Source organism: Schistocerca cancellata, chromosome 8 (assembly GCF_023864275.1).
Source record: "Schistocerca cancellata isolate TAMUIC-IGC-003103 chromosome 8, iqSchCanc2.1, whole genome shotgun sequence".
NCBI classification, from domain to species: Eukaryota; Metazoa; Arthropoda; class Insecta; order Orthoptera; family Acrididae; genus Schistocerca; species Schistocerca cancellata.
Genome location: NC_064633.1, coordinates 21,362,289 through 21,376,942, shown reverse-complemented (window position 1 = coordinate 21,376,942; position 14,654 = coordinate 21,362,289). Strand labels below are relative to the sequence as shown.

The window sequence follows — 14,654 nt, the reverse complement described above, 5'->3', positions numbered from 1 at the left end:
GGTGGCAGCACTAACAGTGCAGCTTTGTTCTAATGTGGAAACTGAGCGACGTATTTGACGTCCTGAAGTATATGATCATTGCCTTATAGGCTAAGGGTGGAAGCATTTAAGAAACTGAGAATTTTCTAAACTGTACATTTGCCGCCGTGGTTATACTATACGTGCATGGTAAAATATCCTACCCAACATCGGCGCAGAGGCAACTGTGGTGTATCACATGCCACAGATGACAGGTGTGAACGACGGCTGCGAATCTATGTGTGGGCCCATAGACGTGGACCTGTTGGTCAATAGACCGACGCTGACCGTCCAGATGAACGAAGGGGCTCGTGACACTGTCTCCTCTTCGACCGTTCAGCGATCGCTGCTGCATATGGGCATCCGCAGCGAGCACCTGGATCACGCATCGATGCTGACTGCTGTTCGTTTGTGAAGAAAGCCGGAATCGGCACGCCAGTAACGCAGCTGGACGTGGAGAAACGTGGTCGCTGCAGATGAATCACGTTTTATGCTCTGTCCGACAGATCGCTGTTGTCGTGAACGGCGCGAATGTCTGGAAACCATTACCCTGCAACAGCGCTATGGTCTAGGGAATGTGTTTGTGGTATTCACGGGGTGATCTCGTCATTCTGGAAGGTACAATGGATCAATATAAGTACGCTTCTGTCCTGGAAGACCATGTCCACCCCTACATGTAGTCTGACTTTTCGCGGCACGTGGCATCTGCAGCAGGACAATGCAACGTTCACACATCTCGTGTTGTACGTGCGTCTTTCGAAGATGCAACAGGATGAGTTTACCTTACTCTTCTGGCCGCTAAACTTGTGGTATTTAAACACAATCGTGAATATATGGGACTACCTCGATCGGGCTGTTCGCGACATGTATCCTCAACCGAGAAACCTAGCGCAGCTGACCGCGGCCCTGGACTCAGCATGGCTCCACATCCTTGTCGGCGCCTTCCACAACCTTACTGACTCTCTTCCTGCACATCTCACAGAGGTACAAGCTGCAAAACGTGTTTAGTTTGGCTTTTGGCAAGTGGTCACATTAATGTGCCTCGACTGTGCATATCAGTACTATGCCACTGAAAATGACATATACACAAAACTTTTCTCTTCGCGGATGACACAAATGTTACTGTGATGGACGCGGAACGTAATAAAAATGGTTTAGCTAATTGGGTAGTCAGTAACATCAGCATGCTCATTTCAGAGAACCGATTAGCACTTAACAGGAACGGAACGCAGTAAGTACAATTTATAACACGTACCTCTCGTAAAAGTAGTCAGTGAAGTCGACCATTTTAATTCTTGGGACTAACAGTAGGCCGAACGTTTTCTTAGAAGATGCGTGTCCAAGATATTGTGGAGAAACTGAATTCTGCTGTCTTCACTGCAAGAATAATATCCACTGCCTCCGACACTATTTTGCGAAGGATTGTTTACTTTGTGTACTGTCGCTATACTGTCTCGCATGGTGTTATATTTTGTAGCCATTCTGTACATTCACAAAAATAAGGTCGGTAGAAAGGCAGACACATCTACCATGTCAGTTCGCGGACTTCGTGCAGACAATCGTTCAGCTGTCTAGCAATTCTGACTCGACCTTCTCTGCACATGTGTTCCACTAGCGAACCAGGCAGTCCTTCCAGTCGCTACATATGTATGGGTGCTGGATATAGATCCTAATCTCGTTCCCCCTCACTGTCTGTCCATCTCGTCCTCCTCCTCCCCCCCCTCTCTCTCTCACTTCTCCTTCAACCTTCCTATGTCTTTTCTCTCACCTTTCGCGCTCTGTCCACCTCCCCTTCCCGCCTCTGTCTGATCTTGACCCTTGGTTATTGTTATTTAAAACAAAACTTTGATTGTGAACTGAAGTCGCTAAAAATGAAAGTGTAAATCAATTAGGGTCAGTGGTATATAGAGTACGAGACAGGACTCTTGAGCTGCTGGTTCTGTGTGGATAGCACCTTCAACGACAGTGAATCAAATGGTTCAGATATGTGAATGGGTAGGATTACAAAGTTTCAGGTGATTCAGATTCTATGTAAGCATTCTAATCATACGTCCATAAGCCATAAGGAACAAATTTCCTGTTCTCTGTAAGAATGAAGGCGAAGAAGAAAAAATATAACAGGGTTGTGTACAGAACTTCTGTCTAAAATTATGTAGATGGGGAAAGACTAGATAAATGATAAACAGTTTGTCTAATCGTTAGATTTTCATAGCATCTAGTTTCTGGCAGTCAGTTTTAACAACAAACCTGTGTTTGTGAGTATTTTTTTTTTTTTTAAGGAAATACGTATCCTATTTCGGGCCAAACGTTTATTAGAGTCTTGAGCAATTGGTCAAACATTTTTTCGGGATTTTTGATATCGACGGTTCCTCTTACGTATATATATCCAACCAGGATTTATATATATATATATATTTCCAGTATAATACACTCCTGGAAATTGAAATAAGAACACCGTGAATTCATTGTCGCAGGAAGGGGAAACTTTATTGACACATTCCTGGGGTCAGATACATCACATGATCACACTGACAGAACCACAGGCACATAGACACAGGCAACAGAGCATGCACAATGTCGGCACTAGTACAGTGTATATCCACCTTTCGCAGCAATGCAGGCTGCTATTCTCCCATGGAGACGATCGTAGAGATGCTGGATGTAGTCCTGTGGAACGGCTTGCCATGCCATTTCCACCTGGCGCCTCAGTTGGACCAGCGTACGTGCTGCACGTGCAGACCGCGTGAGACGACACTTCATCCAGTCCCAAACATGCTCAATGTGGGACAGATCCGGAGATCTTGCTGGCCAGGGTAGTTGACTTACACCTTCTAGAGCACGTTGGGTGGCACGGGATACATGCGGACGTGCATTGTCCTGTTGGAACAGCAAGTTCCCTTGCCGGTCTAGGAATGGTAGAACGATGGGTTCGATGACGGTTTGGATGTGCCGTGCACTATTCAGTGTCCCCTCGACGATCACCAGTGGTGTACGGCCAGTGTAGGAGATCGCTCCCCACACCATGATGCCGGGTGTTGGCCCTGTGTGCCTCGGTCGTATGCAGTCCTGATTGTGGCGCTCACCTGCACGGCGCCAAACACGCATACGACCATCATTGGCACCAAGGCAGAAGCGACTCTCATCGCTGAAGACGACACGTCTCCATTCGTCCCTCCATTCACGCCTGTCGCGACACCACTGGAGGCGGGCTGCACGATGTTGGGGCGTGAGCGGAAGACGGCCTAACGGTGTGCGGGACCGTAGCCCAGCTTCATGGAGACGGTTGCGAATGGTCCTCGCCGATACCCCAGCAGCAACAGTGTCTCTAATTTGCTGGGAAGTGGCGGTGCGGTCCCCTACGGCACTGCGCAGGATCCTACGGTCTTGGCGTGCATCCGTGCGTCGCTGCGGTCCGGTCCCAGGTCGACGGGCACGTGCACCTTCCGCCGACCACTGGCGACAACATCGATGTGCTGTGGAGACCTCACGCCCCACGTGTTGAGCAATTCGGCGGTACGTCCACCCGGCCTCCCGCATGCCCACTATACGCCCTCGCTCAAAGTCCGTCAACTGCACATACGGTTCACGTCCACGCTGTTGTGGCATGCTACCAGTGTTAAAGACTGCGATGGAGCTCCGTATGCCACGGCAAACTGGCTGACACTGACGGCGGCGGTGCACAAATGCTGCGCAGCTAGCGCCATTCGACGGCCAACACCGCGGTTCCTGGTGTGTCCGCTGTGCCGTGCGTGTGATCATTGCTTGTACAGCCCTCTCGCAGGGTCCGGAGCAAGTATGGTGGGTCTGACACACCGGTGTCAATGTGTTCTTTTTTCCATTTCTAGGAGTGTATATAAATCCTATGTACAACCCAACATTCATTCGAGAATTAATAATTTCAAGCACAACGTTGAAGTACTTTTCGATCTTTATATTATAATATAATAGGATTTGTTGCTGATAATATTGTCTCATTCAGAAGAAACTCCAACTATATTCAGTAACTACTAGACTGAATAACGATATGCTCTTGGATAAGGTTTCTTTAAGTATTGTACAGACAGACGTCCACCATTCAGTAGTTTCGCTTTGAACAGGTTTCCAGAAGAACTGGAGAAATTGATCTATAATCCAAAAGTATTCAAATACAAGTTTTGAGATTTGTCTGTGGCATACGTTTATTCCATGCACGGCTGTCCGCAGTAGACTTGAAATTCTGTTTGTAATGCATTACGTATTCGTATACTCTGTCATAACCTTTTTTTAATTTTCTTTATTAATTGGTTCCTAAATACCTTTCTGAAAACTGTGTATTGTTCCATGACTACGTATTCGTGACTCACACGTTCCCACAGAACCTTGCAAGTAAAGAAATAAATTAAATAAACAAACTGGCTGCAGAATTCTCAACCTACACGTAATCGTAATTGATGTCTCTCATAAAATGAGTCATGATGAAGGAGAAAGTTTATTTACTGCGTAGCTGAGTGTAAGTTTGATAACCCGATTATGAACTTAGTAGAGTGTAAGTTATAACGATAGTGACACACTAAAAGTTCTTGTTGTTGTTTTGGTCTTCAGTCCTGAGACTGGTTTGATGCAGCTCTCCATGCTACCCTATCCTGTGCAAGCTTCTTCATCTCCCAATACCTACTGCAGCTTACATCTTTCTGAATCTACTTAGTGTATTCATCTCTTGGTCTCCCTCTACGATTTTTACCCTCCACGCTGCCCTCCAATACTAAACTGGTGATCCCACGATGTCTCAGAACATGTCCTACCAACCGATCCCTTCTTCTAGTCAAGTTGTGCCACAAGCTCCTCTTCTCCCCAATTCTGTTCAATACCTCCTCATTATTTATGTGATCTACCCATCTAATCTTCAGCATTTTTCTGTAGCACCACATTTCGAAAGCTTCTATTCTCTTCTTGTCTAAACTATTTATCGTCCACGTTTCACTTCCATACATGGCTACACTCTATACATATACTTTAAGAAACGACTTCCTGACATTTAAATCTATACTCGATGTTAACAAATTTTTCTTCTTCAGAAACGCTTTCCTTGCCATTGCCAGTCTACAATTTATATCCTCTCTACTTCGACCATCATCAGTTATTTTCTTCCCCAAATAGCAAAACTCCTTTACTACTTTAAGTGTCTCATTTCCTAATCTAATTCCCTCAGCATCACCCGACTTAATTCGACTACATTCCCTTATCCTCGTTTTGCTTTTGTTGATGTTCATCTTATACCCTCCTTTCAAGACACTGTCCATTCCGTTCAACTACTCTTCGAAGTCCCTTGGTGTCTCTGACAGAATTACAATGTCATCGGCGAACCTCAAAGTTTTTATTTCTTCTCCATGGAATTTAATACCTACTGCGAACGTTTCTTTTGTTTCCTTTATTGCTTGCTCAATATACAGATTGAATAACATCGGGGATAGGCTACAACCCTGTCTCACTCCTTTCCCAACCACTGTTTCCCTTGCATACCCCACGACTCTTATAACTGCCATCTACTTTCTGTACAAATTGTAAATAGCCTTTCGCTCCCTGTATATTACCCCTGCCACCTTCAGAATTTGAAAGAGAGTATTCCAATCAACATTGTTAAAAGTTTTCTCTAAGTCTACAAATACTAGAAACGTATGTTTGCCTTTCCTTAATCTTTCTTCTAAGATAAGTCTTGGGGTCAGTATTGCCTCAAGTGATCCAACATTTCTACGGAATCCAAACTGATCTTCCCCGAGGTCGGCTTCTACCAGTTTTTCCATTCGTCTGTAAATAATTCCCGTTAGTATTTTGCAGCTGTGACTTATTAAACTGATAGTTCGGTAATTTTCACATCTGTCAACACCTGCTTTCTTTGGGATTGGAATTATTATATTCTTCTTGAAGTCTGAGGGTATTTCGCCTGTCTCATACATCTTGCTCACCAGACGGTAGAGTTTGATCAGGACTGGCTCTCCCAAGGCTGTCAGTAGTTCTAATGGAATGTTGTCTACTCCGGGGGCCTTGTTTCGACTCAGGTCTTTCAGTGCTCTGTCAAACTCTTCACGCAGTATCATATCTCCCATTTCATCTTCATCTACATCATCTTCCATTTCCATAATATTGTCCTCAATTACATCGCCCTTGTATAGACCCTCTATATACTCCTTCCACCTTTCTGCTTTCCCTTCTTTGCTTAGAACTGAATTTCCATCTGAGCTCTTTATATTCATACAAGTGGTTCTCTTTTCTCCAAAGGTCTCTTTAATTTTCCTGTAGGCAGTATCTATCTTACCCGTAGTGAGATAAGCCTCTACATACTTACATTTGTCCTCTAGCCATCCCTACTTATCCATTTTGCACTTAATGTCGATATCATTTTTGAGACGTTTGTATTCCTTTTTGTCTGCTTCATTTACTGCATTTTTATATTTTCTCCTTTCATCAATTAAATTCAATATTTCTTTTGTTACCCAAGGGTTTCTACTAGTCCTCGTCATTTTACCTATTTGATCCTCTGCTTCCTTTACTATTTCATCCCTCAAAGCTACCCATTCTTTTGCTACTGTATTTCTTTCCCCCATTCCTGTGAATTGTTTCCTTATGGTCTCCCTGAAACTCTGTGCAACCTCTGGTTCTTTCAGTTTATCCAGTTCCTATCTCCTAAAATTCCCTCCTTTTTGCAGTTTCTTCAGTTCTTACCTCGTGTTAATAGGCAGCTTGTCATATAAGAAAAACAGGAACATTTTACCAGGCCGAACAGGAAAAGTGACATTAAATATTTCAGTTTTTATTATACTGACTTGTCGGTCACAGCATTCCACTGCGGATTTTTTACAGAGTGCTTCTGAAAATAATTTGCTATTTAGCTAGGAATGAGAAGAGCAGAGAACTAGGCATTGTTTTCATTGCATGGCCTATTTGTTTTTTGTAGACAGTTTGGCTCACGAGTGCATCTGCAGAGGACTGATGTCTTCAGGAGGAAAAAATGTTGACCTTGTATATGAGATGTTTTACGAAGATTAACTTAGTTCAGAAACGAGTTATTGGTACATAATAAAACAGTTGGCTTATTCAGCTCAAATGAGAAAGTGAAAACAAGACTTGGTTAGTGGAGACAGAACATGAGCCTGGATGGGGGAGAGGCAGGCAAGAAATTTCTGCCCTTTTAAATGTGTCATGCAGGCATTTATCTGAGGAAAGCACGGCAAAAACCTAAATCTGTGGGAGCAGACCGGGATTGAAACCACTGTCTCCTCGAGTGCGGGTTCGCTATGTTACCACTGCACCGTCTCACTTGGTCAATGAAAAGCGTTTCTTCTTTCGGTCTTGAATAATGGGGAAAACTAATCCTAACTAATGTGTTATAAGAATAGATCTTTCCTACAATACTTGGTGCGGGGTGACCAGATCTTCCTCCATACAGCCGGCCGCTGTAGCCAAGCAGTTCTAGGCGCTTCAGTCCTGAACCGCGCTGCTGTTACGATCGTAGGTTAGAAACCTGCCTCGGGCATGGATGTTGTGATGTCCTTAGGTTGGTTAGTCTTGTGTAGTCCTAAGTTCTAGGGGACTGATGACCTCAGATGTTAAGTCCCATAGTGTTCAGAGCCATTTGAACCATTTCTTTCTCTTCTCCATTGTTACTATTGTCGGAAAGGGAGAGAAGTTAAATATCCAGTGCTTTACTCTGCGATACGGTGACAATGTGTATTATTATTAAAAGTTCACTATCCAGTGCTTTATTCTCTCGATACGGTGACAATGTGTACTATTATTGCAAATAAATAAATCACCGGGTCCTGATGGAATTCCAGTTCGGTTTTACAGAGAGCACTCTACTGCATTGGCTCCTTACTTAGCTTGCATTTGTCGCGAATCTCTTGCCCAACATAAAGTCCCGAGCGACTGGAAAAAAGCGCAGGTGACGCCTGTATATGAGAAGGGTAGAAGGACGGATCCTCAAAATTACAGACTAATATCTTTAACGTCGGTTCGTTGCAGGATTCTCGAACACATTCTTAGTTCGAATATAATGAATTTCCTTGAGACAGAGAAGTTTCTGTCCAAGCATCAGCACGGCTTTAGAAACTATCGCTCCTGCGAAACGCAACTCGCCCTTTTTTCACATGATATCTTGCGAACCATGGATGAAGGGTATCAGACGGATGCCATATTCCTTGACTTCCGGAAAGCGTTTGACTCGGTGCCCCACAGCAGACTCCTAATTAAGATACGAGCATATGGGATTGGTTGCCAAGTATGTGAGTGGCTCGAAGACTTTTTAAGTAATAGAACCCAGTACGTTGTCCTCGATGGTGAGTGTTCATCGGAGGTGAGGGTATCATCTGAAGTGCCCCAGGGATGTGTGGTAGGTCCGCTGTTGTTTTCTATCTACATAAATGATCTTTTGGATAGGGTGGATAGCAATATGCGGCTGTTTGCTGATGATGCTGTGGTGTACGGGAAGGTGTCGTCGTTGAGTGACTGTACGAGGATACAAGATGACTTGGACAGGATTTGTGATTGGTGTAAAGAATGGCAGCTAACTCTAAATGTAGATAAATGTAAATTAATGCAGATGAATAGGAAAAAGAATCCTGTAATGTTTCAATACTCCATTAGTAGTGTAGCTCTTGACACAGTCACGTTGATTAAATATTTGGGCGTAACATTGCAGAGCGATATGAAGTGGGACAAGCATGTAATGGCAGTTGCGGGAACGTGGATAGTCGTCTTCGGTTCATTGGTAGAATTTTGGGAAGATGTGGTTCATCTGTAAAGGAGACCGCTTAGATCACTATCAGGTCGGATTGAGGGAGGACATAGAAGCAATTCAGAGGCGCGCTGCGAGATTTGTTACTGGTAGGTTTGATCATCACGCCAGTGTTACGGAAATGCTTCAGGAACTCGGGTGGGAGTCTCTAGCGGAAAGGAGGCGTTCTTTTCGTGAATCGCTACTGAGGAAATTTAGAGAACCAGCATTTGAGGCTGACTGCAGTACAATTTTACTGCCGCCAACTTACATTTCGTTGAAAGACCACAAAGATAAGAGAGATTAGGGCTCGAACACAGGCATATAGGCAGTCATTTTTCCCTCGTTCTGTTTCGGAGTGGAACAGGGAGAGAGGATGCTAGTTGTGGTACGAGGTACCCTCCGCCACGCACCGTATGGTAGATTGCGGAGTATGTATGTAGATGTAGATGTGGACGTATGATACCGTTTCTGATACTACAGCATTTGCTGTAGTCATGACCATATTAAATTAAATTGTCAAGCACTTGACACCTTTCGTGAAGTGACTCATATTCACAAATTTCTTTTTTCTTTTTGGTATATCTGGCAACTTACAATAGATGTTCACTATGAGTAAGCTTCATTGCAACCGAGTTCCTGAAAATTTTAGCAGTTTTGAAATTTATAACAAATAATAAGACAGTGTAATGTCGTTCTGTTTTCAGCTTATGATATTACTGTCCTAAATGCCTTGTATCTTGTTTTAGGCACAATCGTTGCACTTTGAATAAGTCGAAGAATCACTGTTTCTGGGATAGCCGGTATGCTTCGAGAATTCGTTTACTATTTTGCGTTGTAGGACGCTGTTGGCAAACAATTTCTTTTATGCTCTCCCAGAAAAGTAATGAAGCGAAATTAAATATGGCGACCGTAGCAGTTAAGTCACTATCCTTCCTTTGCTAATCCATTTACCAAGAAAAATAATAACTTTACAGTGTGAAGTAAAAATCTGCTGAATACCATCTCACTGAAACCACCATGAGCACTGGAGACAAACATGTCGTGAGAGTTACACTTTAAAGCAAATCTGTCAGCCCATGTTGGGGAAATTCAGAGTACTGGTCACTATTTTGTTGTTCGCAAAAAAGGACATATAAAACTGCCAGGGGTGAGTGCCCTCTACTCGCGTGCCTATCGTCCTGATAGCGTAACCGGTACGGATTTTCATCTGATCAATACTGAACATTGTGGAATATCTGCGCCATTATATTTGAATATGGCTTCAGAAGTATCTGTGCTATCAGAATAGAAATGCGGAAACCACAAGTCCGAAAACAATTTATTCGACACCAAAACGAAACAATAATACAATCTCCAAAAGAACAAGACTCCATCCCAAATGCGGGTCGATACGAATGTGAAATAACAAATAATAATAATAATAATATAAAAGACCTGACTCTTCTCGGGGAGCGAACACACAGTTCTACAAAGTCAAGAGATTCGTCCACTATACCAAGTCCAGCTACAAGAAATCGGCCAGTTGGAAGAGAATTCTAGCCATGGCTGCCGGCGTGGCAACTCTACCTACTTGCAAGATGTGCGTCGAACTGTCTTTTGCCTTTTTTTTTTCTTTGTCGAGTTTCGATTCCCCCTAAAGTGGGCGGGCTGGCAGCAGATTATTACGCCGCTCTTCAGCCTACAGAATTTGTTTCAAAAAGATGAAGATTATAAAAAAATAATAACAGTTGGTGATAAAATCGGTGACTTAAAGGTAAAATGGCAGAAAATACTGGAGCTTAAAACATAAAACACAGGGTGAATGATGCTAATAAAATACCAGGAAGCAGAAAAAATAATAGACAGACAATTAAAAAACACGGCGACAGTCTGGTTTCTGTTCGCAAGAGATATAAAAAGCACACCCAGCGACAGCATGATTTCTGTTCGCAACACTGTGGAAAGACGCACAGCACTGTACATTCACTTAAACACTGCACTAAAAAATTGGCACAAATACGACATACCACACCCGAGAGCAGGTGGGGGGAAACTGGTCAGATGATGGGAAAAAAGGGGGGGGGGAAGGGAAGGAGAGGAAATGTGAAGGGGGAGGGGGGAAAGGAGCCAATGGAAGATGAGGATACATAAGAGGGGGGGGGGGGTGCTGAGCAGACGTGCCATGGAGTGGGGAAGGCAGAGGAAGGGAGTACAAAAGGATGTGGGGGGGGGAGAAAGGAGATAAGAAGAGGGTAGGTGGGGAGAAAACACAGGATGGTAGGGGGGGAGCAAGAGGGAGCCCAGGGAAAGGACGGAGGAAAGGAGGGGGGTGAGGATCAGAGTTGATAGGAAGGATAAATGGAGGGGGAGTTGATGGAAGCCACCTTGGGAAAGGAGATGTAGGGTGAAGAGATGGAGAGTAGGGGGGACACAACGATGAAGACGTGGCAGGGGGCGGGGATGGTAGAGGAGAGGAGCAACCAGGGGGTGAGGGGGTTCAAGACGGCGGGAGGTGTAGAGGATACGGATATGTTCGAGGAATAGGATCAGATGGGGGAACGGAATGAGATCATAGAGGATCCGCGTGGGGGACGGGAGGCGTATACGGAAGGCGAGGCAGAGTGCATGACGCTCAAGGATCTGGAGGGACTTATAGAATTTTGGGGGGGGGGCAGATATCCAGGTAGGACTGGCATAACAGAGGATGGGACGGATTAAGGATTTGTAGGTGTGGAGGATGGTAGAGGGGTGCAACCCCCATGTCAGGCCAGAGAGGAGTTTGAGGAGTCGGAGGCGGTTGTGGGCTTTGGATTGGATGGAGCGGAGATGAGGGATCCAGATGAGGTGACGGTCAATGGTGAGGCCAAGGTAGGTGAGGGTGGGGGTGAGGCGGACAGGACGGCTGCAGACAGTAAGGGAGAAATCCAGGAGCCGGAAGAAGCGAGTGGTACGACCTACGATGATGGCCTGGGTCTTGGAAGGGTTGAGTTTCAGGAGCCACTGGTTACACCACGCAGCAAAAAGGTCAAGGTGATGTCTTTTGCCGGCAGTGCGCCGCCTTACAAAGCGCGTTGGCGGATGTATCTGCCGGAACTATTTGCGATCACGTGCCTGGCGTATCAAAGTAGTTCCTAGGGTAGCTGCGACCTATGGTGAAGCTGTTCTGCAGGCTCCGCGAACGGGTAGCGGTCTCTGGCGGTCGATGGTGGAGACGTGGTGTTGTGTTGTGATGTGGCCGCCGGTTGGTATTTGTTTTGACAACACAGACGACGTAGGTTTTCCTGGTGAATATACGCCCTGTAATGCAGGCATCCCGTGTTGGTTGGACGTGAAGTGGTATACTGATTAGTATGAGAGTCGTGAAATCCGCATTTGATTTAGTGACTAGCAATAGGAGAAGTTTCATGCCTGAAATTTTGCGTATGGTGACTGATGGACATGGTTCTCCTACGGATGAAACAACTATCCTCTTTAGTTTATTCTTCTCAACCCGGTATGCCGCGTTAAACTTCTTGGAGAAATATGAAGTCGAGATTTATTGCTGCAATAAAATTTACGCTTGTATACCAAGCCTCCTGACTTATTTGTTACGATTGTGAGAGAGTTGGTTCTGACCACTATTGCGGTTCCGTGCCTCTAGTAGCGGAAAAGCATGTCCTTAGCGGCGAGGTCGCATGTTCTCACTTTATACGTAGATGTTATTACTGATATTTTCCTTATTAATGTACGCTGCACCTATGCATAGTTATACACATCTTTTTTTCTTACATACTGGTCTGATGATGTTGATAAATAATCGGGGCTAATAATCATGTAAAGCAAAATGCCTTTCGATCAAACACTAATACGAATTCCACAGCTGCAAACTAGTGGATCTCTTTACCCTTCATTATGACCATGTTGCGATTACTTTGTTATGTGAGAAACTGAAATGTCCAACAAGTGTTGCATATTCTATACTATTCTATCCTGCAGTCCTCAGTATTGTGCATAACACATTACTTACACCACATATTTTTGTTCCAGGGATCGCATCTTCAAACTGAACTTGAACAACATCAGTCACTCGCATTGTGAGGTAAGACAGAAAATAATTAAAATTAGTCATTATCTAGTATTTTAGACTCATTAACGGAAAATAGGGTATACTAATTCTTTGAAGGAATCTGGCTTGCTGATATGGATATTCTCATGTCGGGCCATTATTCATTGGAATACTCATTAGCGGCAGGTAGATTTCCAGTCTTAAATTACAAATTGTCGGTGTCTAACTGCAAAAGCCAAATGATCGAGGAAAATTCATCAGTTGATTTTGTAATTTTGTCACTTTACGCTTTCTTCCCTCTTTGGGAATGATTTGCATATATGAACCGTGGCCGGGAGTGTATGTTAGTAACTGGCTAGTGATGTTAGCTCAAACGTCAGAGGAAGGCATGTTTGAAAACCATCTCCAACATAACCAGGCCTAATGAAGCAATGCGGTTCTCCAACTAAACGTGAAGTTGAGGGCAGCTTGATCATAGTTGGTGAATGTCATAGGAAACCAGAGTGAGAAGACAAGCAAAGGGGACAAGATGTTTGGACATGTATTAAGAAATCAAGGAATAATTTTCATGGTGCTTGAAAGTGCTGTAGACGGTAAAAAGTGTAGGAGAATTTAAAGAATGGAACATATACAAGCAATTACTCAGGAGGTTGGTGCAAGTGCTGCTCTGAGATGAAAGATTTGCACAGGAGAGGAAGCGTGTCGGGCCACAACAAAACAGTCTAAAGAAAAAATAAACTATATTCCGTATTTGTCTGGGTCTAACAATACAGGGTTTTTTGGAAAGTTACGCTTAATTGTAAGACAAACGCTGAAATTGGAAATTTTCTCCAAAATATTCCAAACTGCGTCTGCCTCTACGTCACTACCAGCTCTTCGGTATTTTGTTGAGAATGTCCTGACTCTACAATGGGTCAGGTAGTCCACTCAATATTGACAGTGATAAGAAGCGTGCAGCAAATGTTGTGTTTGCCATGAATGCCCGCTACAGCTCATCACTACGCTAGTTACCAGATAATTGTTAATGACCTACATTTTACGTGGGCTGCCCTTCAGTGCTAACTCCTAACTCTGCCATCAGACCTTGTGTTACAGACTAATGATCTCTTTTGGCATTTTCCTGTACAAGATTTATGTTTTGTCCATGGTAACTCTGCCGTTCCAGGTTTACCCTTGGTTATGTCTGCATCTGCCCCTCCATAGCTTATGTGTACTGATTAATTGGTGAAACCGACCCTGTCCCAGTTACTGGTTGCCTATCCAGTTGCTTCCAGTGGCAAAAAAATTTCATTTTTCAGTGTTTCGTATAATTCATGGCCGAACTTGAAAAAATTAAACTGCATGGTAACCTACTGAGTAAGAGGGATTATGTTAATCGTATTAAAGTTACAAATTGTACATACAGGGTGTCCCAGAAGTGTTGCGACAATCTTCGAGGCTTTGTAGAAAGTGTTTTGCGGAACAAATGGTGTATAGAAGCGTAATCAAAAATGGTTCCAGTGGCTCTCAGCACTATGGGACTTAACATCTGAGGTCATCAGTCCCCTAGAACTTAGAACTACTTAAACCTAACTAACCTAAGAACATCACACACATCCATGAGCGAGGCAGCATTCGAACCTGCGACCGTAGCAGTCGCGTGGTTCCGGACTGAAGCACCTAGAACCGCTCGGCCACCGCGGCCGGCTAGAAGCGTCATCCAGCGAAGCTACAGAGCGACTCCTTCGGCAGCAAACGTCACTTTTTATGCTGACAGATCGTAGGTGAAACGTCTAGAAATGTTGATGCAGTAATCACGATTTTTTGCCATGACCACCAGTGAAGAAGATGGAGCTAGCTGCTGCGTAGACAGGGCTTGTC

General features: G+C 44.2%; 1 protein-coding gene across 1 annotated transcript in view; it reads left to right on the top strand.

The window, feature by feature from the left end:
• The window catches only part of LOC126094991 (semaphorin-2A-like), a 1,391,554-nt gene that overhangs the window by 732,359 nt on the left and 644,541 nt on the right, over positions 1-14,654 (top strand). Inside the window, exon 3 of the mRNA XM_049909645.1 lies at positions 12,776-12,827. Within this exon, the coding sequence (XP_049765602.1) occupies positions 12,776-12,827 (52 nt within the window). The remainder of the gene's footprint in view (positions 1-12,775; positions 12,828-14,654) is intronic.